This window comes from Notamacropus eugenii, chromosome 1 (assembly GCF_028372415.1).
Source record: "Notamacropus eugenii isolate mMacEug1 chromosome 1, mMacEug1.pri_v2, whole genome shotgun sequence".
In the NCBI taxonomy this organism is placed as follows: Eukaryota; Metazoa; Chordata; class Mammalia; order Diprotodontia; family Macropodidae; genus Notamacropus; species Notamacropus eugenii.
Genome location: NC_092872.1, coordinates 665,543,804 through 665,569,324, shown reverse-complemented (window position 1 = coordinate 665,569,324; position 25,521 = coordinate 665,543,804). Strand labels below are relative to the sequence as shown.

Genomic DNA, 25,521 nt, shown 5'->3' with positions numbered 1-25,521 from the left:
TTGCTTTCAGTCTTGTGAGTGAATGCTATATATTGGCAAGACTTACATAGAATCGGCAGTTCTTTCCATACTAAATTCATCAATTAGTATTTTAACCATCTAAAAAAACCACTTTGTGACAAAAATACTCTCAACGATGAGCTTAAAGTCTGTCCTCAAAAAAAAAAAAATTAACTCCCTTTATCTGCATGCTAGTTATTTGGCTATAATTTTGGTTCCCCACAGTTAGGTCACCTTGTTTTAGTGTCCTTTAGTGAATCCTTAAATTGTTCTCGCTTTTTGCATACCTGCTTTGTATATCTTCTTGATTGTCCTTTTTTTATTTATTCCTTTTTCAACACGGGGTAATCGTGAGAAGCACTGTTTGATTCTGATCTACCAGTTAAGCTAAAAACAAACACACACACAAACAAAAACCCTTTATCTACCTCCACTCCCTTTGCCTGCAGGAGCATACATAGTCTTAATATTGAGGGAATACAACCTCTAGAAAAGCGAAGAGGGCCTAGACAGGTAGCACAGGTGTAGCTAATTGGAGTATAATTAACAACCACTATGAAGCTAGGGATAAGGGAAGGATAGTCAATAAACAATTTGTCAAGTTTTTATTATATGCCAGGCATTCAGCTAAGCATTTGGGATACAAAGAAAGGCAAAAGACAGCCTTGTTGACAAGCACATCATAGTCTTAATAGGGGATACAACATACAAACAACTATTAGAATAAATTGGAAATAAAAGAGAGAAGGTACTAGAATTAAGGGGCAATGGAAAAGGTTTTCTTGAGAATGTGAAATTTTAGCTGGGATGGGAAGGAAGCCAGGAGTCAGAGATGGGGAGGGGAGAGCATTCCAGCTATGCTGAGTTGGCAGATGGTGTATCTTGTTCAAGGAATAGCAAAGAGGTTAACCAAAAAGCATGTTTGGAGGTATAAGAAGAGTGGAAAAGGAAGTGGTGGGCAAGTTATAAAGAACTTTAAATGCCAAACAGGTTTTATATTTGCTCTTAGAGCTGATAGGGAGCCATTGAAATTTATTGAGTTCAGGGTTGGTGGTGGGAGGATGATGACTGAAGAGTGGGTGCTGTGTGACATGGGCAGACCTGTGTTTTAGGAAGATTACTTTGGCAACTGAGTGGAAAGTGCACCTTAGTGGATGAAGTCTTGTGACAGGCAGACCAACCAGCTGGCTATTGGAATAGTCCAGGTGTTGAAGTGATGGAAGGCCTGTGCTAGGATGGTAAGCAGTCAAAGAGTGTAAAAGGTAAAATCCGTAGAGATTGGATATGAGGGATGAAACAGACAGGAGTAAAGAGTCCAAGATGCCACCTAGGTTTTGGTCTAGCTTGCATAAAAGTCAAATTAATAGCTACTTAAAGGTTTATATATATACATATATACATACACACACACACACACACACACACACACACACATATGCCTAAAAATCATAGCTCTTTCAGGTCATTTTTCAGATTGTCACTAATCCAGTATAAAGCTGTATTTTCTTCCTGGATACTTAAGTAAATTGTATTTATATAATTCCATTTAAGGTATTTTAAAGCAAATGATTAGGAGCTGGTAAAAAAAAAAATCTTATCTAATTTTCCCCTTCTTTAATATACAGGGAAGTCGAGATAACATGAGTATTGTGCTAGTTTGTTTTTCAAATGCTCCTAAGGTCTCAGATGAAGCAGTGAAAAAAGATTCAGACTTGGATAAGCACTTGGAATCACGGGTTGAAGGTAAGAAAGCTACTCTGGTCTATTTAAGGAGAAAAGAGGGGAGAAACTGCCTCTGCTTTTAAAACAAAGAGATTGGAGTAGGGGATTGGGTTGAGATTTATCCAAATAGAGAGTTTTACAGAAACCTTAGTGTCCCATAGAAAAAGAAAAACATAGCTTCTTTTAAAATTACTGTTTTCTAAATGGCAAAGTGGTGAGTATGTTATTTCAAAATAATAGCAGTTCAAAGTCTACATTCCTGGTGATACTGAATGATTACAGTGACACTTGCCCTAATTCATCATTAGTAACTATTATCTACTTTGTGTTTGTCACTGATATTCTACTAGCTTAAACTTTTTTAAGAGTTTAGTTATTAGGTGTTATGTTTTTGTTCAGGTTAGATTGTCAAACAGGATACAATGGAAACATTTAGTTTAGCATTTACCTTCCTACTGACGTAATTTTTACGCTGACCTTGTTATTAGCACATACCTTTTAATAGGTTAGTGACTAACTTTTGGAAACCTGAGTATTAAAATGTGCAAGGCAGATGTTAACTGTAGGAGTAAGAGTAGGGCAGACAATTATGCTTATGAAGTCTTTTTTTTCTTCACTTCTTTAAAATCCATGTTTTCTTCCCCACTAAAAGCCATCAAAGCTTCTTTTCAGTTTATGCTCCCCATTCTTCTTGCCAAATAGTACCTACCCCTTCTGACGAATTTATTATTCAGCTTGAATTCTTACTTCTTCTGTGACATGTTCCTATTTTGTTAGATACTCTACCAGTCCCTTCTACCCCATTGCATCATTTAAACTATTTTAATTTCTACAACTTTTAATGCAGGAAATATGTAAGAATTAAATGGATAAGATAAATAAAACACTATCTATAAAAGCACTTTGGGGGAAAAAGTTAAAAATGTTACGTAGCTACACTAAAAGTATCACTATAGCTAAATAAACTATTTACAAAGATTTAGTTATGAAAAGTCTACATTTCTAGTGATAGTTCTTCAAAATATGCTTTTCTTCACCCATGGAAATGCCTTGTTAGTAGTTACTTTTAAGATAAATGGCTATTTTTAAATGTATCCAATGTATATTACAACTCCAAACAAATATTTTTTAGAGTTTTATAGCTAGATAATTTCCTTTTTGTAGTTCATAGTCATATTTTATACATAATGTATGTATATATAATGTAGCTCTGTTCTTTTTTCCATAACAGAATTTTAAAAGGAATTTTAATTTTAAAATTAAAATCTCAATTTGAATTTTAAAAGGGACTCAACAGTAGAGTTTGATATTAAGCTCTCTAGTTTTCCTAGGTGATACCTTTTGTTAGAAGATACAGGCAATATCCAAATATCTCACTAACTAGACTACCCTTGGCTAATATACAATTCTTAGGGATCAGATACCAACTAGCTTTGTAATTATATATAGATTTTGAACCTTTTAAATTTTAACAACTTGTGTTTTTAACTTGAAACAAATTGCAGTGTTTCAGGAAAATCATTTCTTATACACAAGCAGAACTGAAATTTTGAAGTATGCTAAACATTTATATCAAGCCTTTTTTTTTTTTTTACTCTTTTTAAAATGAATGCCTTTTGATATAACAAAGAACCAATATATAGTTTTGTTTCTTTGTTTTTTACTTCCTCATGATCATCTTATTAATTCATGTGGTGTTTGTTTTCATGCAGAAATTATGGAGAAGTCTGGTGAGGAAGGAATGCCTGATCTTACCCATGTCATGCGCATATTGTCTGCAGAAAATATCCCTAATTTACCTCCAGGGGGAGGTCTTGCTGGCAAGTAAGTAGAAGAAAGATAGGCAATTTTAAGTTCTCTATGCATGGTAATTAAATCTCTCTGTGAATAAGAGTATTATTATGATACTGATAGCTGTCATTCATTTAATGCTTCAAAGTATACAAAGCACTTGACATTTATCTCATTTGATTTTCACAGTAACCTAGTAAGGTAAATGCTACAGTTATTCTTCATTTGACAGATGAGTTAACTGAACCTAAGAGAGGTGAAGTGACTTGGTCATGGTTGGAAAACCAGTGCTAGTGAGAAGGGGACTTTGTGCCTCAGCCTTTCCTCCCTGGCCTCAGAGCTTAAACACATTGATTCTCTAAACCTAATAGAACTTCATCCAGGGTTTCCATTGAATGAGATCAATTTAAAGAGCTTTGCAAATCTTAAAGCACTGTATAAAAGCTCATTGTTTTTACTATTTTACCTTCTTGCCTTAAAGAACACTTGGAAAAGAACTGTCTTTCTGGAAACTACTTGATAATGATTAAATAGTCTTATAGCTATTCCTAATGGATCTTTCTGCTCTAATTTTCAGGAACAGGCTTTAGGCCTCCTTCCTTGGTAAAGTAATGAAGGATATATTGTGTGGAACAAATCAAGATTTTTTCAGATTCTAGGAACTAGAATTCTTTTGTGGAGGGGGGGAACTGTCTTGATAGCATTAATTTTAAAGCTGGCAGAACATTTTGGATATAGCACAAAATTAAACCTATATTAATTTACTGATTAACTTACCTTAATATATTTTCACAAAACTATTTCTTCATGTTTTTAGGCGCAATATTATTGAGGCTGTTTATAATAGACTAAATCCACATAGAGAGAATGATGGGGTAAGTTTTTGTTTTATAAGCTTTAAAAGTAATTTTATAATATGGTAATTAAATATAGCTAGACTATACATAGTAAACTTTAGATGTGATGAATGTTTCATTCATAAAATAGAAATCACTTATCATAAGCTAGTTTTTAATTCTATTTTTACAAAGGAATATGTAGTACCTGCCTTTGGAAAAATTCAGTTATAATATAGATTCTTTTCTATTAAAAGTTGTTATCAGTTAAAAATAATCTTTTATGAATTGATTTAAACTTAAGCAGCTAGAGTTAAAAGTACCTCTTTATGTAGATTTGATGTTGTCTATCTTTAAAATAGTAGTTTTTATGTTTGTTGTAAACTTAAAAATATTTCACCTCCTTTCATTTTCCTTTCCCATCTCCACTCCATTCTTTATTTTACAGAGGTAATGTAGTCTCTTACACCCTTGACCCCTGTCAGTAAACTATTGTTAGCAACAAGCAATAGATTTAAAGTTATGAATTTCCTTCGGTTTTTTTTTTTTTCTGAGGCTAGATAAGCAGAACAATTCAGTTTAATTTTCTTTCCCATATGCCTATTCGGATGAATACTTGAAAGTAATTGAATTTTTCCTTTATTACAGAAATATACAAATCTTAGAGAAATCTTGTAGTAAGCTTTTACATGAATGTGTAAATCTGAATTGAATTATTGCACTATGGGATGATCAGATCATGTCCTTTCCTTGATAATCTCTTATTAATGCTCTTTTGAAATTCTGATGAACTTTTCAGCTAGTCATTACAATAAACAATCATATCAGCTCCAGAGAATTTTTAATGCTCCAAATTTTGAAGTTAAGTTTTTCCCCCAAATGAGAGTTTATTTATCCATAGCATATATAAGACTCATACAAGTAATTTGGGTTTTTAAATTTTACTTGTAAACTTAGGAGGGAACCCTAAAGCTCAGCGGAAAAACTCTTTAGAAATAAATAGTTCTACCACCATTCACATATCTTAAACTATTCTTTTCAGACCATAAGAGTTTTGGTTGCATTATTGCCAGAAGTTGTTATTTTCAGAGCAGGATCATCATTCCCTCTCCCTATTTTAGCAGCAAAAAATACTTCCAGGAAAAGATGATAAATACATATGATACTTAATGAATTGTAAAGAAGTTGATCCTGAATAACACTATCAATATACAGACAGAACTTTGAATAAATGAAAATAAGGCATTAAGACATGGTGTGTGTGCATGCGTGCGTGCGTGTGTGTGTGTTCAGCCCCATTGTAAGCTCCTTGAGTTCAGGAATTGTGTCATAAAAATGTGTTTATTGGAATTTTTAAGTTGACAAATAGGAGAGGACTGTACTGTTTGTTTGAGCAGAGGATCATCAAGCTGAAAGGGACTTTAGAGAAGATTTCATTATAGACTCTATTGATATGAAGGTGGAAGAAACTTTAGAGGTCAGCTAGTCTAACCCCTTCATTTTACGGGTGATACCCTAGCTAGAGAGGTGACTATAACTTGGTTACACAGGTGGTAAGTGGCAAAGCTGAAATTGTTAGGCTTCTCAGCAAGCATTTACAGTTGTGGAAGACTTAAAATGCTACTTCAACTATGATAAATGTTTTTATTTTAGTCAGCCAACATTGTGCTAGATATTCTGACATCTTCCAGAAGATAAGTTAGTTGTTTGGTGAGCAGGAGTAGGGTCATTACTTTTATGCCTATGAACATTTCATTTTTAATATATTATTCTTAAGTATATTTAAAAAACTGGGCTGCACATAGAGCTTTCTAATATTTATGTAATCTGAAAGAAAAAGCATTTGGGTTGTTTTTCTTCAAGCATTGTTAAAGTATTATTATCTGGTACATCCATTTAAAGATTTAACTTTTTGAAAATAGCTCTCCTGATCATTGTATATCTTAATTTCTTGATCATGGTTCACCAAAGTTCAACTTCCAAACTTTAAAACAAAATCTGATTCTGTTAAATGATTGAATGAGTAGATATTCAATTCAATTCAACATATGCTTATTAAGTACCTAATATATACAAGGCACACATAATTTATCAAATACTTCAGCGTCAAAAATTTGCTTTTTTTAAACCAGTGTGAACACAACCCTTCTGAGGAGCCTTTATTAAAACAGCTTTCATGTTGCAACTATGACTAAAAGCTTAGTAGCCAACTTTCTGATGATAAAAACCAGCATCTCCTGGAAGCCTTTCCAGTTTGGTACAGATTCTGTCAGTCTGTACCTTCAGGAATTCCCAGCCCCATCCATGCCATAATATGACATTAGAATAGGACTTAGAGTATAGAATAGAGTAGAGGCATTTATGAAATATTTGAAAATAAAGTAAAATATAAAAAGGAAATAGCCAGGAAGTAAGTAATGTAATGCTTTAATTGATTTTTAGTAAAGTGCAGGCTGTCAGTTTTGTAATCTGAGTGCAAATGCTGCACACAGATCAATGCAAAATGTTGAGTCATAGATGAGGCTTCCTCTGTTGACTAGCACCCTTATGTAGGAATTACAAGCAGTCATGGATAAGAATTGCAGAAAATGTTGTCTGTATTGTAACAGGAAGTTCCCACTTAAGTAAAATCTTCTCTAATGGATAAGTGAAATTTTAAGTATATCATTTGATTAATTAACTAATTCACTAAACCTAATTCACTCATTTATCCAAGAAAGATTTTCGTGCCTCCTTGTAAGACACTACCAGAAACTAAGAAACAATAATAAACAAATGAAAAAGAATAAGACCTGGGTCTTGTTCTTAGGGAGTGATAGTCTAATATACTTTAAGGTTGCTTTTACTTGACTATATATAATTTTAAATATATATTAACGTTTACATAGATTTCTCCCCTTCAGCTCCTGAAATCCTTGAAAATAATGTCCCTAATTTTTTTCAATTTAAATTGATTATTGTTTAAAGATTTGCAATGTTATTCTCAGAGCATAAGTTATACCTAGGATTGACTTAAGTTGTGAAGTCAAGAAAGTTAGGATCTCTGAAGGCTGAGCAGAATTTAATGTGCTTTAGAAACTAACATTATTATTAAAGAATAATTCTCCCTATTTTTATCTTTTTATTACCTTTATTTCAGTATGTATATATATATATATATATATATATATATATATATATATATATATATATATAGAGAGAGAGAGAGAGAGAGAGAGAGAGAGAGAGAGAGAGAGAGAGAGAGAGAGAGAGAGAGAGAGAGAGTGTGTGTCCTTTTAAGTGTGTGTAAGATATTCAAAGAGATTTTGTGAGAGCCAACTTTGTGGAGCCTTTTTATTCCTCAGTTTTCTTAAGTATTGTAAGTTTTATGTTGAACCCTATTTACATGCCATACTCTGTAACTGTATGAAGTTATAGTGTTTCCTGGTATTATAGTATACCATAGGATATAATCTTGTCCTAAATATCCTAAGTGGATACTTTCCTTTATTTAGTTAATTCATAGTTTAAACGAATCTCTAAGAGGTTTTGAGGAAGTGCTTCTAGATGGTAATTAGTTAGTATATAGAATCATTAGTGTACAAATGTTTATTTTCCTTTGAAACAAATTTATTGTTGCCAGTAGGTGTTGTGTGAAGTAATAAAGAGATAGCCTTCAAGGAATTTTCATTTCATTTACTCAGATGAGGTTCAGTTGATATTTAGTTGTTTTTCGGTTGTTTCTTGACCCCATTTGGTGTTTTTTGGGGAAAGATATTAGAGTGGTTTGCTATTTCCTTCTCTGGTTCATTTTATAAATGAAGAACCTGAGGCAAACAGGATTAAGTGACTTGTCCAAGGTCACACAGCTAGTAAATCTCTGAGGACAGGTTTGAACTCAGGAAGATAAGGCTTTCTGACTTCAGGCCTGGTACTCTATCCACTGTGCCACTTAACTGCCCCAGTTAAGATGAGGTACTAAGATATAAAAGGCTAAATAGCAGTTTAATGGACTAGAAGAAATCTCAGAAGGCAGAATGTGATTAATTGTTAGGTGAATTGTACTAACAATAATTGCTATAGAAATTTAAGAGGCACAGTAGAGGTTATTTCATAGTATAGATAACTATTAGTCATGGGTAAAGTGATAGGTTTTTAGCTGTCTTACAAAAGAGATAATGTTTAGAGTAGTGGAGAAAAGAAGAGGGGATAATTCCAAGTCAGTGGAGCAAGAAGTTGCAAAAGAGCAAAGGCAGGAAAACTTAAGGCATGTTCTGGATGGAATTATAGTAAGCTCATGTTTCTGAAGTGTTTAGAGGAGTAGTGGAAGGCCAAAGATGTTGGGACCTAGTAGTGAGGAAGTTTTGAATACTAGAGTGAGCAGTTTGGGACTGTATTCCGATGGTAGTGAGGAGCCAATAATTTTTTTTTTTGATACTTAGATTTAGGAAGACACTAAGGGCCAGGAAAGAGATTACTAGAAAGAGTTCAGATGTGAGGCTAGTAAAATGATCTAGTCTAGTCACAATAAGAACTTGACAGTGGAAATGGAAATAATAAAGGTAATAAAAATTGCAAAGAAAGATTCAACATTATTTGGTGATCTGATATTTGGTGGGGAGAAACGAGTAGGGGATGGAAGGAGTGTTGAGTCATAGTATATAGAAAAAAGTTTGAAACATAAGTATGTTTTAATCTTTGACATTTAACTTTTAGGTTTATTTCTGTCTGTCATTCTGTCACTTACTCTGTGCTTTAAAAAATTAGAGAAGCCAAAATTTTTTTTAAAATCATCTGGTTTTTCTCTTTTCCCCCATTATTTAGAAATGTTGTCTTATGATCAAATCTTTTAAATTTGCATTTTTTTGATATAAAGAACATAAGTTTAGCTTAAAGGACAATTTTCTAATCTCACTGTGATAAATTCTGTATACTTTATTTTACTGTTCTCTTTAGTAGGTCATTTTATGTGAGTGTGAGATTGGGAAATTTCATGCCATAAACAGAATCACAGAATGTTAAGAGCTTTCAGGTAGTTCATTCCCTTCACTTAGGGATTGAAAAGACTAAGACTCTCAAAGGTGAAGCACCTTGTCTAAGGTCGTAGCTAATAATTAACAGTATGAGGTCTTCAGCTTGAATCTCCCAAGTTAAGTCCAGTACCTTTTCCACTACAGAGAAATATGAAAAATAATCTTTAAAATCTAGTAAGCTTTATTGTCATTTTACTTTTTCCCTAAATTTAAGATTCTGTCATTGGAGCATGAATGGACACTAATAAGTGGTATTAATGATATGGTGGTGTCATATCAACTGAAAAGGCATTTATTGGGTGCCTTAAAAGTTTACGAAGCACCATACATTAATGGATGATGGTATAATGAAAAGAGTACTGAATTTGGAATCAGAGGATGAGTCTAGGCTCATATATGGGCTCTGCTGCATTCTACCTGTATGACTTTGGTTGTCAGCTTCCTCTTCCATAAAATGAGGTGGTTGAGGTAATTGATTTCCAACATACCTTTCTGCCATCCTCACAACAATCCTGTAGTTACTATACTGCCTTATATCACCATGTCAGCTTTATATCATCATGTCAGTCTTGGATGATTCCTACTGTTTACTCCTATCAGTCCTATATAGGTGCTGCTGAATTTTCTCCAAAGGTGGAGAAAATAACGCAACCACTCTGATTGGGTCCACTGTTTTATTTATCATGCAACCTCAGCTGGGCCCTTGCTACTGCCAGGCAATGCTTCTATACCTCCCTTATCAACTTACCATCCCACTCTTTATAGTGGCTCTTTATCCCTCCTCAAACCTCTCATGGCTCCCGCTTTTCCCTACCCTCATCATTCCACTGAAACTGCTGCTCAGTGGTGTCAGTGATCTCTTAATTGTCAAATCCAAGGAGGACTTTTTCTTAATCCTCATTCTTCTTGACCGCTCTGCAGCCTGTTGATCACCTCTTCTCTAGATTTTTGGGACATCACTCTCTTTTGGTTCTCTTCTACCATGTGACCACTTCTCACTCTCCTCATCCATTCCCTCCATCTATAGGTGTCCCTCAAAATAGTCGCAGGTGCCTCTTCCCTTCCTGTACACAGCTTCACTTAGTGATGTCATCAGCCCCCATGGATCTAACTGCCATCTTTGTGCTGCTGATTTGTGTCTCCTGCTCTGACCTCTCTGCTGACCTCCAGTCATAAATTTCCAGTTGCCTTTCATTCATCTCAACTGCATGTCTACTAAACATCTTAAACTCAGCATGTGCAAACTGAACTCATTATCTTCCTTTAAACTCCCTTCCTCCTCCCCAACTCAATCCCCACTTAACTCCCCAGTACTGTTGAGGGCTCTACCATACTCCAGTCTCTCCATCTCAAATCCTTGGAGTCATCCTGGACTCCTCACTATCTGCCGCCCCTGCCCCCCCACCTTCACCACCCTCATCTGTTGCCAAGGTCTGTTGATTTCATGTTTGAAACACTTCTTTGAATATGCCTCTTTCTCGTTTGGATACTTTCCCCTCCTTGATACTGCTCTCCTCTAGTGCAGTTCCTCTTCACTTCACACCTGTATAATTGAAGTAGCCTGCTGGTGGGTCTGTCTGTGTCCAGTATCTCCTCCTCCAATTTATCCTCCATTTAGCCACCAAGGGTGGTTTTCCTAAAAACACAAATCCAACCAAATCAATACCCCTCCTCCCTCAATAAACTCCAGTGTCTCCTCTTCCAAGAGGAAATACAAAATCTTTTGTTTGGTGTTCAAAGCCTTTTATAACCTAGCCCTCTTCTGACTTTTCAGTCTTCTTACACCTTACTCTCCAGTTTATATTCTTCAGTTCAGTGACATCGGATTTCCTGCTTTTTCTCAAACAAGAAATTCTTCTCAGCTCCAAGCCTTTTTTCTGAATGTGCCCCATGCCTGGAATGCTCTCCCTTTTCATTCTAAGGTACTATGATTCAAATCTCACTTAAAATCTCATTTTCTACAGGCAGCCTTTCCTTCCCTTCCTCTTAATTCTAACCTCTCTCCTCTCACTTATTTTCCATGTTTCCTGTATGTAGCTTGTTTGTTGTTTTCCTTGTGGCCATTGTTTTTGTTCAGTCATTTCAATAGCGTCCAATTATTCATGACCGAGTTTGGATTTTTCTTGGCAAAGATACTGGAGTATCTTCTCCAGTTCATTTTACAGATGAGAAGACTGAGGTGACTTGCCCAGGATCACACACCTAGGAGGTGTCTGAGATCAGATTTGAACTCAGGAAGATGACTCCAGGCCTAGCATTCTATCCACTGTGCCACCTAGCTGTCCTTCCTTGAGGGCAGGAACTGTCTTTTGCCTCTTTGTATTTTGTATGCCTGGCAAAGGGTAGTATTTAATAAATGGTTATTTACTAAATTGGGTTAAGTGATAAAGGATATCATTTCTTCTTTCATAGTCCAGGAAAGAGAGTGAGTGACTTGGTTGGGGTCACATAGCTTAATTAGTAAGTGATTCCAACTTAGATTTCTCCAGTGTTCTTATCACTGCACTATCACTATTGAAAAAAGTCTTCATATTACTACACAGGCTTCTTTTTAGTTTTTAGCTATTCTCATTTCTAAAGAAATTTTAATATCCTTTTGAGACATTTGAAATCATATACATTTGATTGTTATTTTAAAATTTCTGTCAGTTTGATTTCTATTTAAGTGAAAGTGTGATTTTATTTCCAAGGAGGCAAGACCTATAAAAACCATTGAATCTCTTCATGCTATCTTTTCTACCCTCTGTTAATAGTATTTGATTACTGAAACTGACTTTAAACACATTTGAGAAATACTAAAGCCTTTAAATTAGCAAATTTTGGAAAAGAAGACAAGTTAGCCATTGTAGCCTTTTTTCTTTAGTGATAGATATAACCATACATAATGAGAAAGAAATATTCCATTACACTATTAAATTTATTGATTTCAGTTTATAAAACTTGTGTGCTTGACTCAGAAGACAATGTAGTATTGTAAAAAGAGCTCTAGCCTGTGAGTCTCAAGACCTGTGTTCCAGTAACTACTAGCCATGGTATCACAGGATCTGAGGGAAGAACTCTGATTTCATTTGAATGGAAACCACAGTGGGGAAACTTCCCCTAGCTACCAGGGCGATTCAGCAGCTGTTCTGCAGCAGTATGTCTGATACAGTCTATATCAGAGATGGTTCTTGCACCCAGTATTTCAAGGCCACTTCCAGGTTTCAAGGTTATTATTATACTCTCTCTAAGGAGGGAATATTTGAGATGATCTTGAGCTGCAGTTTGTGTAGTCCCAGGCACCTTATTTTAGTTTAAGAAATAGCCTATCTCACACTAGAAAGAGGGCTGGATTTGGAATCAGAACCCAGGCTCAAGTCCTGGTTCTCCTGTTACAGTCATCAGCTCATTTACTTTCTCTACACCTCCGTATCCTTATCTTGTAAGATGAGGGGATTGAACTAAAAATTACTTCTCTGTTCCTTTCCAACATTAATTTGATTCTGTGATATCATTTATAGATTATATATAAAAGTATGGTCCAAAAACTTTACATGAACCTATGCTCATGCAGATAGTAACAGATCCAGGATGTAACCCTAGGTCCTTTCACTCCAAATATAACCATGGGCAAGTGATTTTCCCATTTTGGTCCTCTATTTCCTCATCTACCAAATAAGTTAATTGCATCAGATAATTTCTAACATCCTTTCTATGACTGCTGGGTATAATTAGACTAATTATTTTTAAAATCATAGGCTACATTCTAAACTTTTGAGAGCAAATAGCAGGATATATGCAGAAATTATACAAATTTGTAGAGCAACATAAACAGCTCACAAGGGAGAGCTGTGGAAAGGGTTAGTGGAAAGAGTTTCATCAAATTCAAATCAGCAGTCATTAAATGCCCTTTTTAACAAGGCACTGTGACAGGTTTTGGAGATATGATTCCCCCAACTAGTCTCAGTCCTCAACAAACTTGAATTCTACACTGGAACTGTGCATACTAGAAACAGAGGGATTTGAGGAAGAAAAGAGTACACACAGAGCTGCTTCCAGATTGAAATCTGGCAGAAAATCATCTAGTAGCTCTGTTCATTCATTCACATCTCCATCAATCTAAAAGGGGTGGGGGTGGGGAAGAGGGGTAGTCAAGGCAGGCTGCAGAACTAGGAAAATCATAAACTTAGAGAGGTACTCAATCCCCAAATAAATTGACAGAGCTTGAGAGCATAGGTGACATTCAGTTTTAGTGAGAGTCCAGAAAATGTTCCAAATAAAGACTTCCAGAATTGGGGAGTATCTTTTCTTAGGGCAAAAGTATATGTTAATGCCTTTTTGTAGTGTATTTTCATGCCCAAGGATATTATGAGAGGTTTTAGATGATATGTTAATGTAGAAATTTGACTACCACCACCTCCACTTACTCCCTAGTTAAGATAAATTGTGTGAGGTTGTCAACAGAGAGGTTGTGACAGTTCATTTCAATAGGGTAACGTAATTCTTTCAAAAATGTCATCTTGAGGTAATTCAAGGAAAGTTAACTTTTAGAAAAGAATAAATGGGCTATTTCCCCAACCCATGCTTATAGCTATTTACTTATATGCTAGTTACTTCTGGCCTAAGGCTTTTTAATGTCTTTGATGGGTGGGAAGCCTTGAAGTGGGTGATATGGTTCAGTAGTAACAGACATTCAGACCTGTTCCTTTGCCTTCTTTTTAAGGATGGGTTAGGATCACCTCCCAAAGTATTAGGCTATTACTACTACAAGCTACTAAGCTTGAAATCCTCAAGATTACAAGAAAGTAACAAAAGCAATTGAAATAATTATGAGTTTAAAGATATTATGTTATTAGAGTTTAAAGATCTAAAATTTGGAAATAGTTTTGCATGAAAAAAGCTAACCTGAAGCTCTAAAATGTGAATGCTTTGATTTATACTCGTTTTCTAATCTTTATAATAATGAGCTATAATCAGATCAAATTAATAGAAATTAGGGGTGAGAATTTTGGAATATTGAGCTTCCAGGGCCCTGCCTTCTATCAGCCATACCTTTAGAAGATACTGGGAAAATTGTGAGCTTCTGTAAAAGGTCAGAAGTGTTGTCATAAATACAAAACTAGGCACTAGGTTAAATTTAACCAGATTCCTAATATTTGTATTTCATTTGGCACTAATTGAGACTGATCCTCCATAAATAACACAAGTTTTTGCCAATAAAAAAATAAGAATTCTTCAGATCATTATTTTGCCTAATACTTTTGATTTACTTTGACTGCTTAAAAGATCATGGTTTCTTTGATTTGGGTATTCCCTCTACCACTACAGTACAGGCCTTAATAACCCATGCTCAAAAATTCATCATAAATTCTTCAGCTTCTTCACAATTAGCTAGTTTTATTCCTGGGAGAGAAACAAAAACATCACCAGTTTTTTTACTCAAATATTTTTCAGTTTTTTTCTTTCTGGTGGGGGAGGGGAGGAGTGAATTTTATTTTAATTTTTAAAAAAATCTGTTTTAATTTACTGACATTCCTGAAGAACTAATAAACCATTGTGATAAATTAATAAACATACAGAAAATCAAATAGGGAGGTGGGGGATAAAAAAGTAAATTGTTTTTAAAATAGCTTATTAGTACAGTAATACATCATCTATATGGCAAGCAAATGATGGCCCTCTTTTCATTGACTCTTGCAAGTGAAATATGAAGGTTAGTTACATTGTATTTGGTAAAATGTACTGCCCTTATTATGGAAATGCAGATCATATTTCTCCAAAAGTGATAAAAGGTTTATATCAGGTTATCTTATATCAAATAACCCTTGGTTGATAATTTATACAGAACTTCAAGTAGACTTTTGAGTAGAAACTAATTAGAGACCACACAATAATAGCTAAAGTTTTAATAGTATGTAAAATTCAAGTTGTTAATAGTTTGGCTTAACAGCATTTAAAAATCACATCTATATTAATATCTCCCAAGCTTAGTTTAAGAAGAAAAATTAAGCTTTTTTTCCTCTTACAAAATGTTGTTACCCAAACGAAGTCCAGTTTTGAGTAAATAGTAATTTATATACAACCTTCTAACTTACCTATTTTTAAAGCAGATTCATTTGGTAGTTAACTAATATTTTTATGTCTTTTTGCAAGTCTTTAAATCATTATTATATTAAACTTAATTTTTTGTTTTTTAAAAAATTATTTTGTTACTTTTTGGATGGGAGCTACTCTAAAATTCCCTTAACAGTAAAGGCATTTTTTTTTAGTTATCATTGAGAGTACTTATTTTTCAGATAATTTGGAGTTATATGATTTATTATTAATAAACACCACAAGATCATTGTTAGAATGAACAGCAGGGTATGCTGAAAATTATAACTAAGCTTTATCAAATGAGATCATTGAATTATTACTGAACTATGAGTGCTTTCAATTTCAGAAATTTTAAATAATTTCTAATAAAAGTATAGCATGAAAGACTATAAAGATGTTATCTGTTCTCTAAAAATAGTATTTTGAGTATTGCATATTTAATAGATGATAAAGCATGGAATTTTTTCATATGTACATGGTCAGATTCCTTAGATTCTGCTTGCTTAATAAAATGGTCTTATGTTTAGATAGTACACCTAATGATAGAGAAATGAGTGTTTTTGCTTTAGTATGTTTTGTTATATGTTCAATTATCCTAGTTTGTCTACTGACACTGGGGTCTTGAATCTTAAAAAAAGGCCTCCGATGATGCAGAGGAAAGTGGATCACAGGGAAAATTGGTGGAAGCTCTCAGGCAAATGAGAATTAATCATAGGGGAAACTACCGACAACTCCTGGAAGAGATGCTGACTAGTTACAGGCTAGCTAAAGTACAGGGAGACGAAACCCCTGCTGAATCAGCTGCTGGAGCTACTTCTTCGAACAATGATGCTGGAGACCCAGTGACAATGCTGGAACCCCATACTGAAACAAAAAGTGATCTTGCTGAATTAGAACATTCTAATGAAGATGCAGGGACAAAGATGAGCGATTCACGCATATGAATTCTCCTCTTTTGTTAATATGTTTATGGTCTTGGATTTGACAGTTTTGCCTAGCTAGTATAATGTATGCATTTGTGTATCAGTTTGTTATGTCAATCTTGGAAAAGTAGTTTTATTTGTACAGTCTTATTTTTTAAGAAAGCCTTTTTCCATATACTTTTTATCAGATAATTCAAAGTTTACTATAGTACTTTAAATTTAATAAAATTATATATCCTATTTCATTTTATAGGGTGTTCCTGAAATCAGGTCACCAATTAAAGTCAGTAGTTTGGGTTTTGGGTTTTTTTTTCCTGTTTCTTTCTTTCTTAAAATTGGACTACACCAGATGAGTTCTTACCTGTTTCATTAAACCAAGATTAATTTCTGTTGTGGACAGGTTCTTTGTTAATACAAAATTTTATTGTTTTACATTGTTTTACTTATTAGTGAACTCAAAACTTTCATAATTTTGCCATTTGTTTAGTACTGGTTATTTCAGAAAGGCTAATGATGGCCTTTCTTTCTTGGAATGCTTTCTGAAATGTTGTTTGAAATTGTATTTATTTTGAAGCACTGTAGTTTTATTTTTAGAACTTGTGAGAGATTGATTGTTTCTTTTGACATTGTGTATTCTCTATAAAACAAATTTAGTTTTAGAAAAAGTGTACTATACCTGAAACTGTGGTTTGTAGTTTCTGTATAGATGATATCTGTACAACAAAATGTATATGAAACTGTTTAGTATGGAAAAAAAAGCTTGTGTTTGAGACTTCCCCCCAATAAAGCATGAAATGTGGAATAATTTATGCATGCTGTAATTTTTTAAAATGAATTTTAAAGATTACAGTTTTTATATCCAAGTGTATTCTAGAAACCTAATCCAAATCAGAAATTTGTACTTAATATGCAAGCAAATCTTTTATACAAAGCTTTGGTCATTTTTAACTGACAGAAAAATAAGCACATGTCTGAAAATACAAAATTTTATTTCATCCATATAATTTTTAAAAGTAGCTACTTTGATAAAAGTATTCATTGCTTAGAAATAATAAAACAATTGCTTCACATTTCTTATGCTAGGAATACTTTTAAAGCTGTATTTGTTTTGTTTTTGTTATACTTTATTTTCAAATAAAATAGTTATTGATCACTCAGCAGAAATGATTTTCATTTTTCCCTCAATGAATATGAAATTCTGTCAAAAAAATAAATTTTCTGGCTCATTTAAGGTTTGCTTTTCTGAAAGAAATTTGTGGATAAACTGTCTTAAATTACTTTAAGTGGAATGGAAGTGGCAGTGATACTCATCAGTATATCTTTCTGCCATTTCCAAATGAATTTTTGAAGTGCAATACAATTATGATTTGGAATTTTTAAAAAGCCTTAAGATAGTGGGAATGGAAATGACCTCTGTATAAAAGCAGCTTTTCAATAGAAGGTACTTTTGTTTGTGTGATTTTTGTTTTCCTTTTTAAACTTTTGAAATTCAGTCCATCGTGGGATTAGTACAGGTGAATAATAATTAATATTCTTCCTTTTCTCTTCCTGTAGGGTGCTGGAGATCTAGAAGACCCATGGTAGCCTTACAAATCTACTAAAATGCTTTTGATTCTGAAAATTGGGGGAAAAACTTTTAATCACAGTTTTCTTCAATACCAGGGAATAATTCTGGTGGATTTCCAACATTTTGTGAAATGAGCAGAAAATTATCAGAATTTTCCATCATATGTTCATTTTTGTGTTTTCTGATATTGCCACTCTTAGCATTGCCTATACTACAGTATTTTTGCCAACCTCAGGCATACTGATTACATCTGTATTGAACTTGATTACTAGAAACCAATGGAGTGATTCTACCATAAATCAATAAATGTGCCTGAGGTGCATGGGATTATAGTTGTACTCCGAAGATACATTCTGATGTTTATTTTAACAAAACTCACAACATATAAGCATGTAAGAGTACAAATAATTGTCTGAGACGCTACTTATTTCACTTTACCAAGTTGGAAAGCTTTTGAGGCTCTGTGGCTTGGAATGTCAGTTGGGCAATATGCTATAGGATGTGAATTTATTAGTGTTGTTATTTTTATTTTTTTTTTATTTTTCAGTTTTACCTGTAATACCAGACTGAGTTCTCCAACAGTGTCCAAATTGTGATGTTGCCTTGCTTCAAGATAAGTGTATTTGGCAATAATAAGATGATTTTAGGCATCAGAATTCCTTCAGAATTTTACCCATGTGCACAACACATCCTTAACATCTAACTTTAGAAGTCTCCTTAAACCAAACTGATTTAACTTATAATTAGTTGCAATTTGCTTTGACATCTCACTGCTTCAGTTTTTATTATGAAAATTTGCCTTTATAATGTAAATTGTGATTTTTTTTGTTCTAAATGTGGTTTTTCTATAGTTTGAATTTCCAGCTTAAGATAAAAACAGAAGTTTTATGTAAAATTGGTATTTTTATTTTGCATTATTTTCAGAATTCAGAATATCACTTTGAGATTACTATAAATACAGTTAAAAATTATCTATTTTAGATCTAAGAAAATATTACAGAGATATTTTCATGGGTTCCGTGACCTTTCATTTTATAAACAGTGGGCATGGTACAGAGTGGCTGTCATGTAAGGTACTTGAAGATTCTTAGTTTAATTCTATTTTTGCAATAACATTAATTTTTCTGAATTCTTTTGAGTTGTGCATGTATTAAGCCCAGTTAATGCTGAACATGAAGAGTATTTATCTAAAAGAAGCTATTGGGTAGGAGAAACAATGAATGTATCCATCTGTATATGATTTACATGATGTGGATGCCTTGTAAACATTTTCCTATTTGTTTAAACTGTGTTTCAGCGAGGATGTTATTGCCCTGTGTGTAGTTTAAGCTAATGAGTCATCAACTGGTTTTGTGTGAAATGGAATTCATGGTATTTTCTGTAACTTTTTTCCCTAAGCTGTGTCTGTAAAGTGACACATTTGCCTACAGCCAGCTTTTCTAATCATCCAGTTTCATTGTGCATCTGATTTTTTTTTTTTGGTCTATGGACAATTATTGCCACGGTATATTTTATTTATTCATTAGATTTTAGCCTTGTAAGTTAAAGTGTTTTAAATAATGTTAACCGGGTTTGGGGGTTGTTAAAAAGATAGGGAATGAAGAATGCAAAATGGTTTATTGTTCAGACTGTTCGCTCTGGTCCAACCCTGTACTGATGATAGTACCTCCCAGTATGATATTGTGATGTTTCATACAATGCAGTGAACATAACCAACTTGTTATCTTCAATAAAGGATTGATAAAAACAGTGTGATATGTTGCTATTTTGTATAAGGCATTTTTATAATTAATATATTTTGAGTATATTATTTTAAGCTATAAAACCTGGAATATGCCACTTACTATAAAACTTGATAGAGAATCATACAGGTAAAACATTATTTCAAGAAAGAAATTTTTAAAAAATGCATAGAGTAATACTAAATAAAATCCATATTACTCTTAAAATGGAATTGTACCAAAATATCTAACTTTAATTTTTATCCACCTTTTCAGGGGGATGGTCAGAGTGAAATCAATTCTTATAACTTCAGAGGTTTAAAAAAAAAAAGAAACGAGCAGGTCTCCATATTCAACAGTAAGTTGTTAACAGAAATACCTAGTTTCTTTTCAACACCTTAATGCTATTCTAATTTGTTGGCCATATTTAAAATTCCTGTAAGACAATAACTTCATGTTTAACATAGACTTGATGTATCTTGGACCATTGTGATCTTGAAAGTTTTTTAAATATGCAAGGTAAATCTAATGTATTACAAATTTCCCCCCAGATAACAGAAGTTAGAATGTAAATGAGAGGAGTTCATAAAAGTAACTTTTGAAACTTTTAACACATTCTGTATCCAAATCACTTTCGATTTGTTATAATCTATTCAGTAAATCAGTTTCTGTAGCTAGGTATATATTATTTTGTGATGAGGTCTTATTCTAAATTCCATCAGTTTCCTCTTTCAAATTCCAAATAAAACAATTTTAACAACTGTTAAAGTCAAGTATGACTAGTAAGGAGAAATAGAACTTGCCTTTTTTTTCTGTATTGTTAACTTGGTACTAGAATTTTTGTCTGACTTTGCTGTCAATGTTGAGTGTAGTTTTAATTAGAATTGGGAGGAAGGGGTTGCCATTTGGGAAAAAGAAAAGTAATTAGTGGTATTGTTTGAATTTTGGATCCATTATTTCTGTCAACAAAAGTTCAGAGGCTTAAAAAAAAAACCCACCAAGATATATGGAAATTATTAGTCTTACAACTTGAAACTAAAGACTTTTTATCTGCAAGTCTTCAGTATCTGGTGTGTGTTTGTAGTCAAGAATTATTCATAGTCTTTTCTTTTACATTTCCAAATATTTCTAGTTGCTTGTTCACCTATCTGATACTATGCTGAGTTTTAATGCCCTCATTGGGATTAAAGCCTGTCTTAGACTTTTGAAATTTTTTTTTTTGAGAATTTTTTTTATTGAGATTCTCTAGCAAAGCCTAAAAGCAGGAGAAAGACTTCTTATCGAAATGAAACAATAGCAGACCCATCTAAAATATCCACTTTCTCAGGTCAAATTTATGATTTTAAAGTAATAGCAAATATATTCTCTAACCAGGAGTTCCAGATACTTAAAACCATTACCATGCTAGCTTTAAAAATTTTGTACGTAATAATTTGAATTTATTAATACTATGCAGAATTTTTCATGTTAGGAGCAATTTTTCCAACAACAGCAAAACTTATATGATCTTCTCCTTGATGTTCAAAAGTTGTGCACTGACCTTTCCTGTGTTTTTTCTTCTTTTTTTCTTAAGGATATGTGCCTTGACTTTGTGCCAGTAATATGACTTTTACTATCTGGCTAAATCTTAACTTTTTTAAAATTTCCAATCATATCAACTTGACTTGAACTAGAAATTAGATTGAACTTATTTAATCAGGCTAATTTTCCTATCCTAGACCATCTTCATGTGCCTGCCCACCTCTAAATCATTAGAACCCACTCTTATAGCAAAATAGTGTTAGGAGTGTTAGGCAAAACATATATATATATATATTCATCAAGTTGGATATTACCTTATTCTGCACCTGTAGTCTGCTTCTCTAATCTGAGTTCTATTAGCTTATTTCATGTTACCTGTCGTAGTCATATATATTAGTCATTGTATATATTTGAAGTAGAAGTCTCCTGAATTTCTTTTTTTTGAGGGTGCTAAAATTATTCTAGCTTTGATACTGAGGGAAAAGCACTTCATAAATTTTTGTCCTTTAATAAAAATGTATTAAGAGCCTGCTCTGTACTAAGAGATACAAAGAAAGGCAAAAGGTAATTCCTGCTTTCGAGGAGCTTATAGTCTGGTTGAGGAGACAACATGCATATAACTATGTACAAAAAAGCTCTGTATAGGGTGAGTTCAACATAATTACCAGAAAAAGCCTTAGAATTAAAAGAGATTATTTGGTAAGGCTTCTTATAGAAAGTAGGATTTTAACTGGAACTTAAAACCAGGAAATTCCCAAGGCGGATAAGAAGAGGGAAGACATTCTAGTTATAGAAGACAAGTCAGTGAAAATGGCGAGAGAGAGAGAGAGAGACACACACACAGACACTGAGACTTGTGGCAGGGAAACTAGAGCAGGTTATTGCAGTAGTTCAGGCACAAGATGATGAAAGTCTGTCTGAGAGTGGTGGTAGTGACGTGTGAGATGTTATGAAGGTAAATCAACAGGCCTTGGCTCCAGATTGGATATACAGAGGGTAAGAGTTAGATGAAAAGTCAAGGACAACACCTAGATTGTGAGCTTGGGTATATATTTGAATTAGGCATCTCCTGAGTCTCCTTTATTCAGGTACTGAAAGATTAATCTGACTTTCAAAATGAGGGAATTGCATTTGTTTTGTTTTGTTTTTTTGGCTATCCAGTGTTTGTTGAAAAAAATGTTCATTGAATGCAGAAGGAACATTCAGGTGTTGTTACTGTAAGTTTTAAGAAACCACACCAATTAAGTCATTACACATTTACATTAAGAAAACTGTAATAGTTTTCAAAATATCTTGATATTATGTATGCCATATTCTGTCATTCAATCAGAAAATTGGTAAGTTTTGAAGTTTTTGGATAAATTTCTACCTATATTCGTATTTTATTTGTAATTTGAGTACAGTGTCTGAATCAAAGCACAGTGCCTTGAACATAAACACAATATGTTTGTTCAGTTGAATTGGATGAAAAATCAATATAATGCTTTAAATGGTTGTAGGAGCATACAGTTCACATTGTCTTAAATTCACTTTCCTATTCTGCTTCTTGCCCCCTTCCCCCCTCCTTATCTTCTCGAGGTCATTTGAAACATGACAACCCTGACCAGACTACTCTCTTTTTTGGCATAGCTGATTGTCATACCCATTACTTCCTCTCTCCAGCTATCTTATCCAGATCGCCTGTCCTATGAATCTGTTCTCTGTTCCTTTTTCCAATTTACCTGTAATGTTTCTCTGCTTACTACCTTTCTGGCACCTGCTTCATTTGTTAGTTTGCTGTGACATGTTTTCTCTTGAACTTTTATTGACTGTGGACACTTGTTCCATAGTCCAGACAAACCAGGAACAAAAATTATGAGCTGAACGTCTTAAAAATAATCTGTTCTGACGTTCTCATCTTACAGATGAGCAGACAGACTTAATGAGGTGAAATGACCTGCCTATGGTCATTCATCTAGTTAAGTACCAAAGCTAGGATTTGGACTTATCTCCTTTTGACTCTAAATAAGTCAGCAAATTTTTTTTACTAAGCACTTAGTACATGCTAATGATTGAGGATACAAAAAAAGGGCAAAACCCCGGTCCCTCTCCTCAGGGAGCACATATTCTAGCTAGAGAGACAAAACGCAAATAATTATGAATACAGGAAAATACAGTGTAGATGAAGATCATCTTAGAAGAGAGAGCAGAAGTGGGAGGTGGGGAGGAAGCTGGTGAAGGTCTCCTGTAGAAGGTGAGATTGGAGCTGAAGTGCTTTCTGTTTCAGTAGGCTACTTTACATGGATTGTATTTCCTGATTCTTTCCCAGCTATATTAATGTTTCTTAAAAGAATTTTGGTAATATTGGCATAAATTCATTCTGGTTAATCCTGCCACCTAGTGGCAGCATCAACACAGAACCTTTATGGAAATGTTTTCTCAGAGGAATATACCCACAAACTCCCAAACATTCACACACAGGTACCCTTTCACAGAGATGGACTTAGAGACACCATCAAAAACGCAAATGACCCCATAGTTTTTCCCTAGAGATACACTTGTAAACAAAGACTCTAGAGACATAGGCATACCCACTGAGAGAGATACATCTAGAGAAAAGATAAACAGACACACCCTTGGAAAGCAAAATAGATAGTAGAGTCAGATAATATGGGTTTTAATCCTCTGTTTTATCCACATATTCCTTGTGTGAAATTGGGCACATCATTTCATCTTTCAGTTTACATATTCTCTTCTGTGAACTGAGAAGATTGAAGTACAATATGAAACTTCTTATATACCTCTCTTAAAATTAAGTTTCTGTTAGCTCTAAACCCATGATCCTATGATTCAGAGGCAACTTAGCTTTTATATATGGGTAGATGATCCCATTATAGCAAATAGTTATATTTAATAGCTATATTCATCTTCTAGTAGAGAGACAGTGTGATATAGTGCCAAGGTGTCAAACACGCTGCAGCCTGCTGTATTCTCAGGTGTGGCCTGAATCAGAAAAAAAGAATATTACTGGGAAATATTTAACAGAATAAATGATAATATAATAAAACATAGGCAATAGGACATTTTAAAACTAAGTCAGTATGTGGATTGTGGGATCTTTAACGTCTGAATTAGTGAGGCTCATTTCTATTTTAGTTTGACACCACTAGTATATTGGATAGAGGGATCTACAGCAAGTCAGGAAGACTTGGATTTCAAACCTGCTTTTGACATATATTGACTGTGTGAATCTTGGTAATCACTTAAGCTTTCAGTGTCCTAAGTAACTATATAAAAAACCGTGAGTTGAAAAGAAATAGGTATGTGTTGCTAAAGGGAATTCCTCACTTGGAAGTACCCTGATGAAATAAGCGCTGTTTTTCTCCAAAAGCAAGGGTACCTAATACAGTGTTTTATTAAGTTAATTATAATTCTCTGAGAAAACTATGCAAGTGCTTTGATTCCTATCCTATCCATGTCATGCAATATGTCTTATAGCAGATATATTCTGAGTGCTGTGTGTGTCATATGTAGTATAGGGAAGAAAAGAAGCTAAACTGTGAATCAGTTTTTTTTAATCCTTCTGTCTGATTATCAAGTAGCAACTACTTTTCAGTTCCCATTATGCCACCTTTAAGTATTCCCTCCTACCTTAAATATTTCCAGTTCGTAGAACTTACTTGACTGAATTTGAAATAAAATAACATACAGCAAAATATTCAGTAACTAAGAGAAGGAAAGTCTTGTGGTATACATATCCTCCCTAAATCTTCCAGAGAGCGCTCACATGAAGTACTTTCTGTACATCTTTTAGTGTGTGTGTATCAAGAGAACAGAGAGTTTTTTAATCTATTATCCTGCACTTTCATTACATACTGACCCATTTCCTCCTCTGATTATGTCTTGGATGGTATTCATTGTGGTCCTTTTCCTCCTATGCAATGTTGGTTATAAGCAGTACTGCAAACTACACAGATCTGCCATGGATAATATCTCTTTTTTTTTTTTTTTTTTTAAATGGTATTTGAAAGGTATGTGAAGTTCATTGTTCCTAAAGTTCTTAACTTGGAGTCAGAAAGTCCTGGGTTTGTATCAATACAATTTTGGAAATTTATATTATTCTGTAACACTTCTCAGTATGTCAATATATTTATCAAAGTTCATTGTTCCCTCAGTGGGACAAGACCACTAGATATAAAAAAATCCCAAATATATTTTGGAGATCGATATTTTACATCTTAATGAGCATGCCCAGATCTTACAGACTTACCTGGACTTCCACCGTTTCAATCTAATTTTGATTGAAAAAGTGAGTTTAATTAGTAAAAATCATAATTTTCTAGTCTTTGATACTTTTTTTGGTACTTTGATATT

At 33.7% G+C, this 25,521-nt stretch overlaps 1 protein-coding gene across 5 annotated transcripts in view; it reads left to right on the top strand.

Annotated features, from left to right (window-relative positions):
- The window catches only part of PPM1B (protein phosphatase, Mg2+/Mn2+ dependent 1B), an 80,400-nt gene extending 60,724 nt beyond the window's left edge, over positions 1 to 19,676 (top strand). For 2 of the 5 annotated variants that reach the window (XM_072635732.1, XM_072635730.1), the window contains exons 3-6: positions 1,626 to 1,743; positions 3,435 to 3,546; positions 4,331 to 4,388; positions 17,914 to 19,676. In XM_072635732.1, the coding sequence (XP_072491833.1) occupies positions 1,626 to 1,743; positions 3,435 to 3,546; positions 4,331 to 4,388; positions 17,914 to 17,943 (318 nt within the window). In that variant the 3' untranslated portion in view covers positions 17,944 to 19,676. Of the gene's footprint in view, positions 1 to 1,625; positions 1,744 to 3,434; positions 3,547 to 4,330; positions 4,389 to 16,035; positions 17,169 to 17,913 lie in introns of those variants that run through there. The other 3 variants (XM_072635729.1, XM_072635728.1, XM_072635731.1) reach the window with 2 other exon arrangements.
- Positions 19,677 to 25,521: the final 5,845 nt, after the last annotated feature.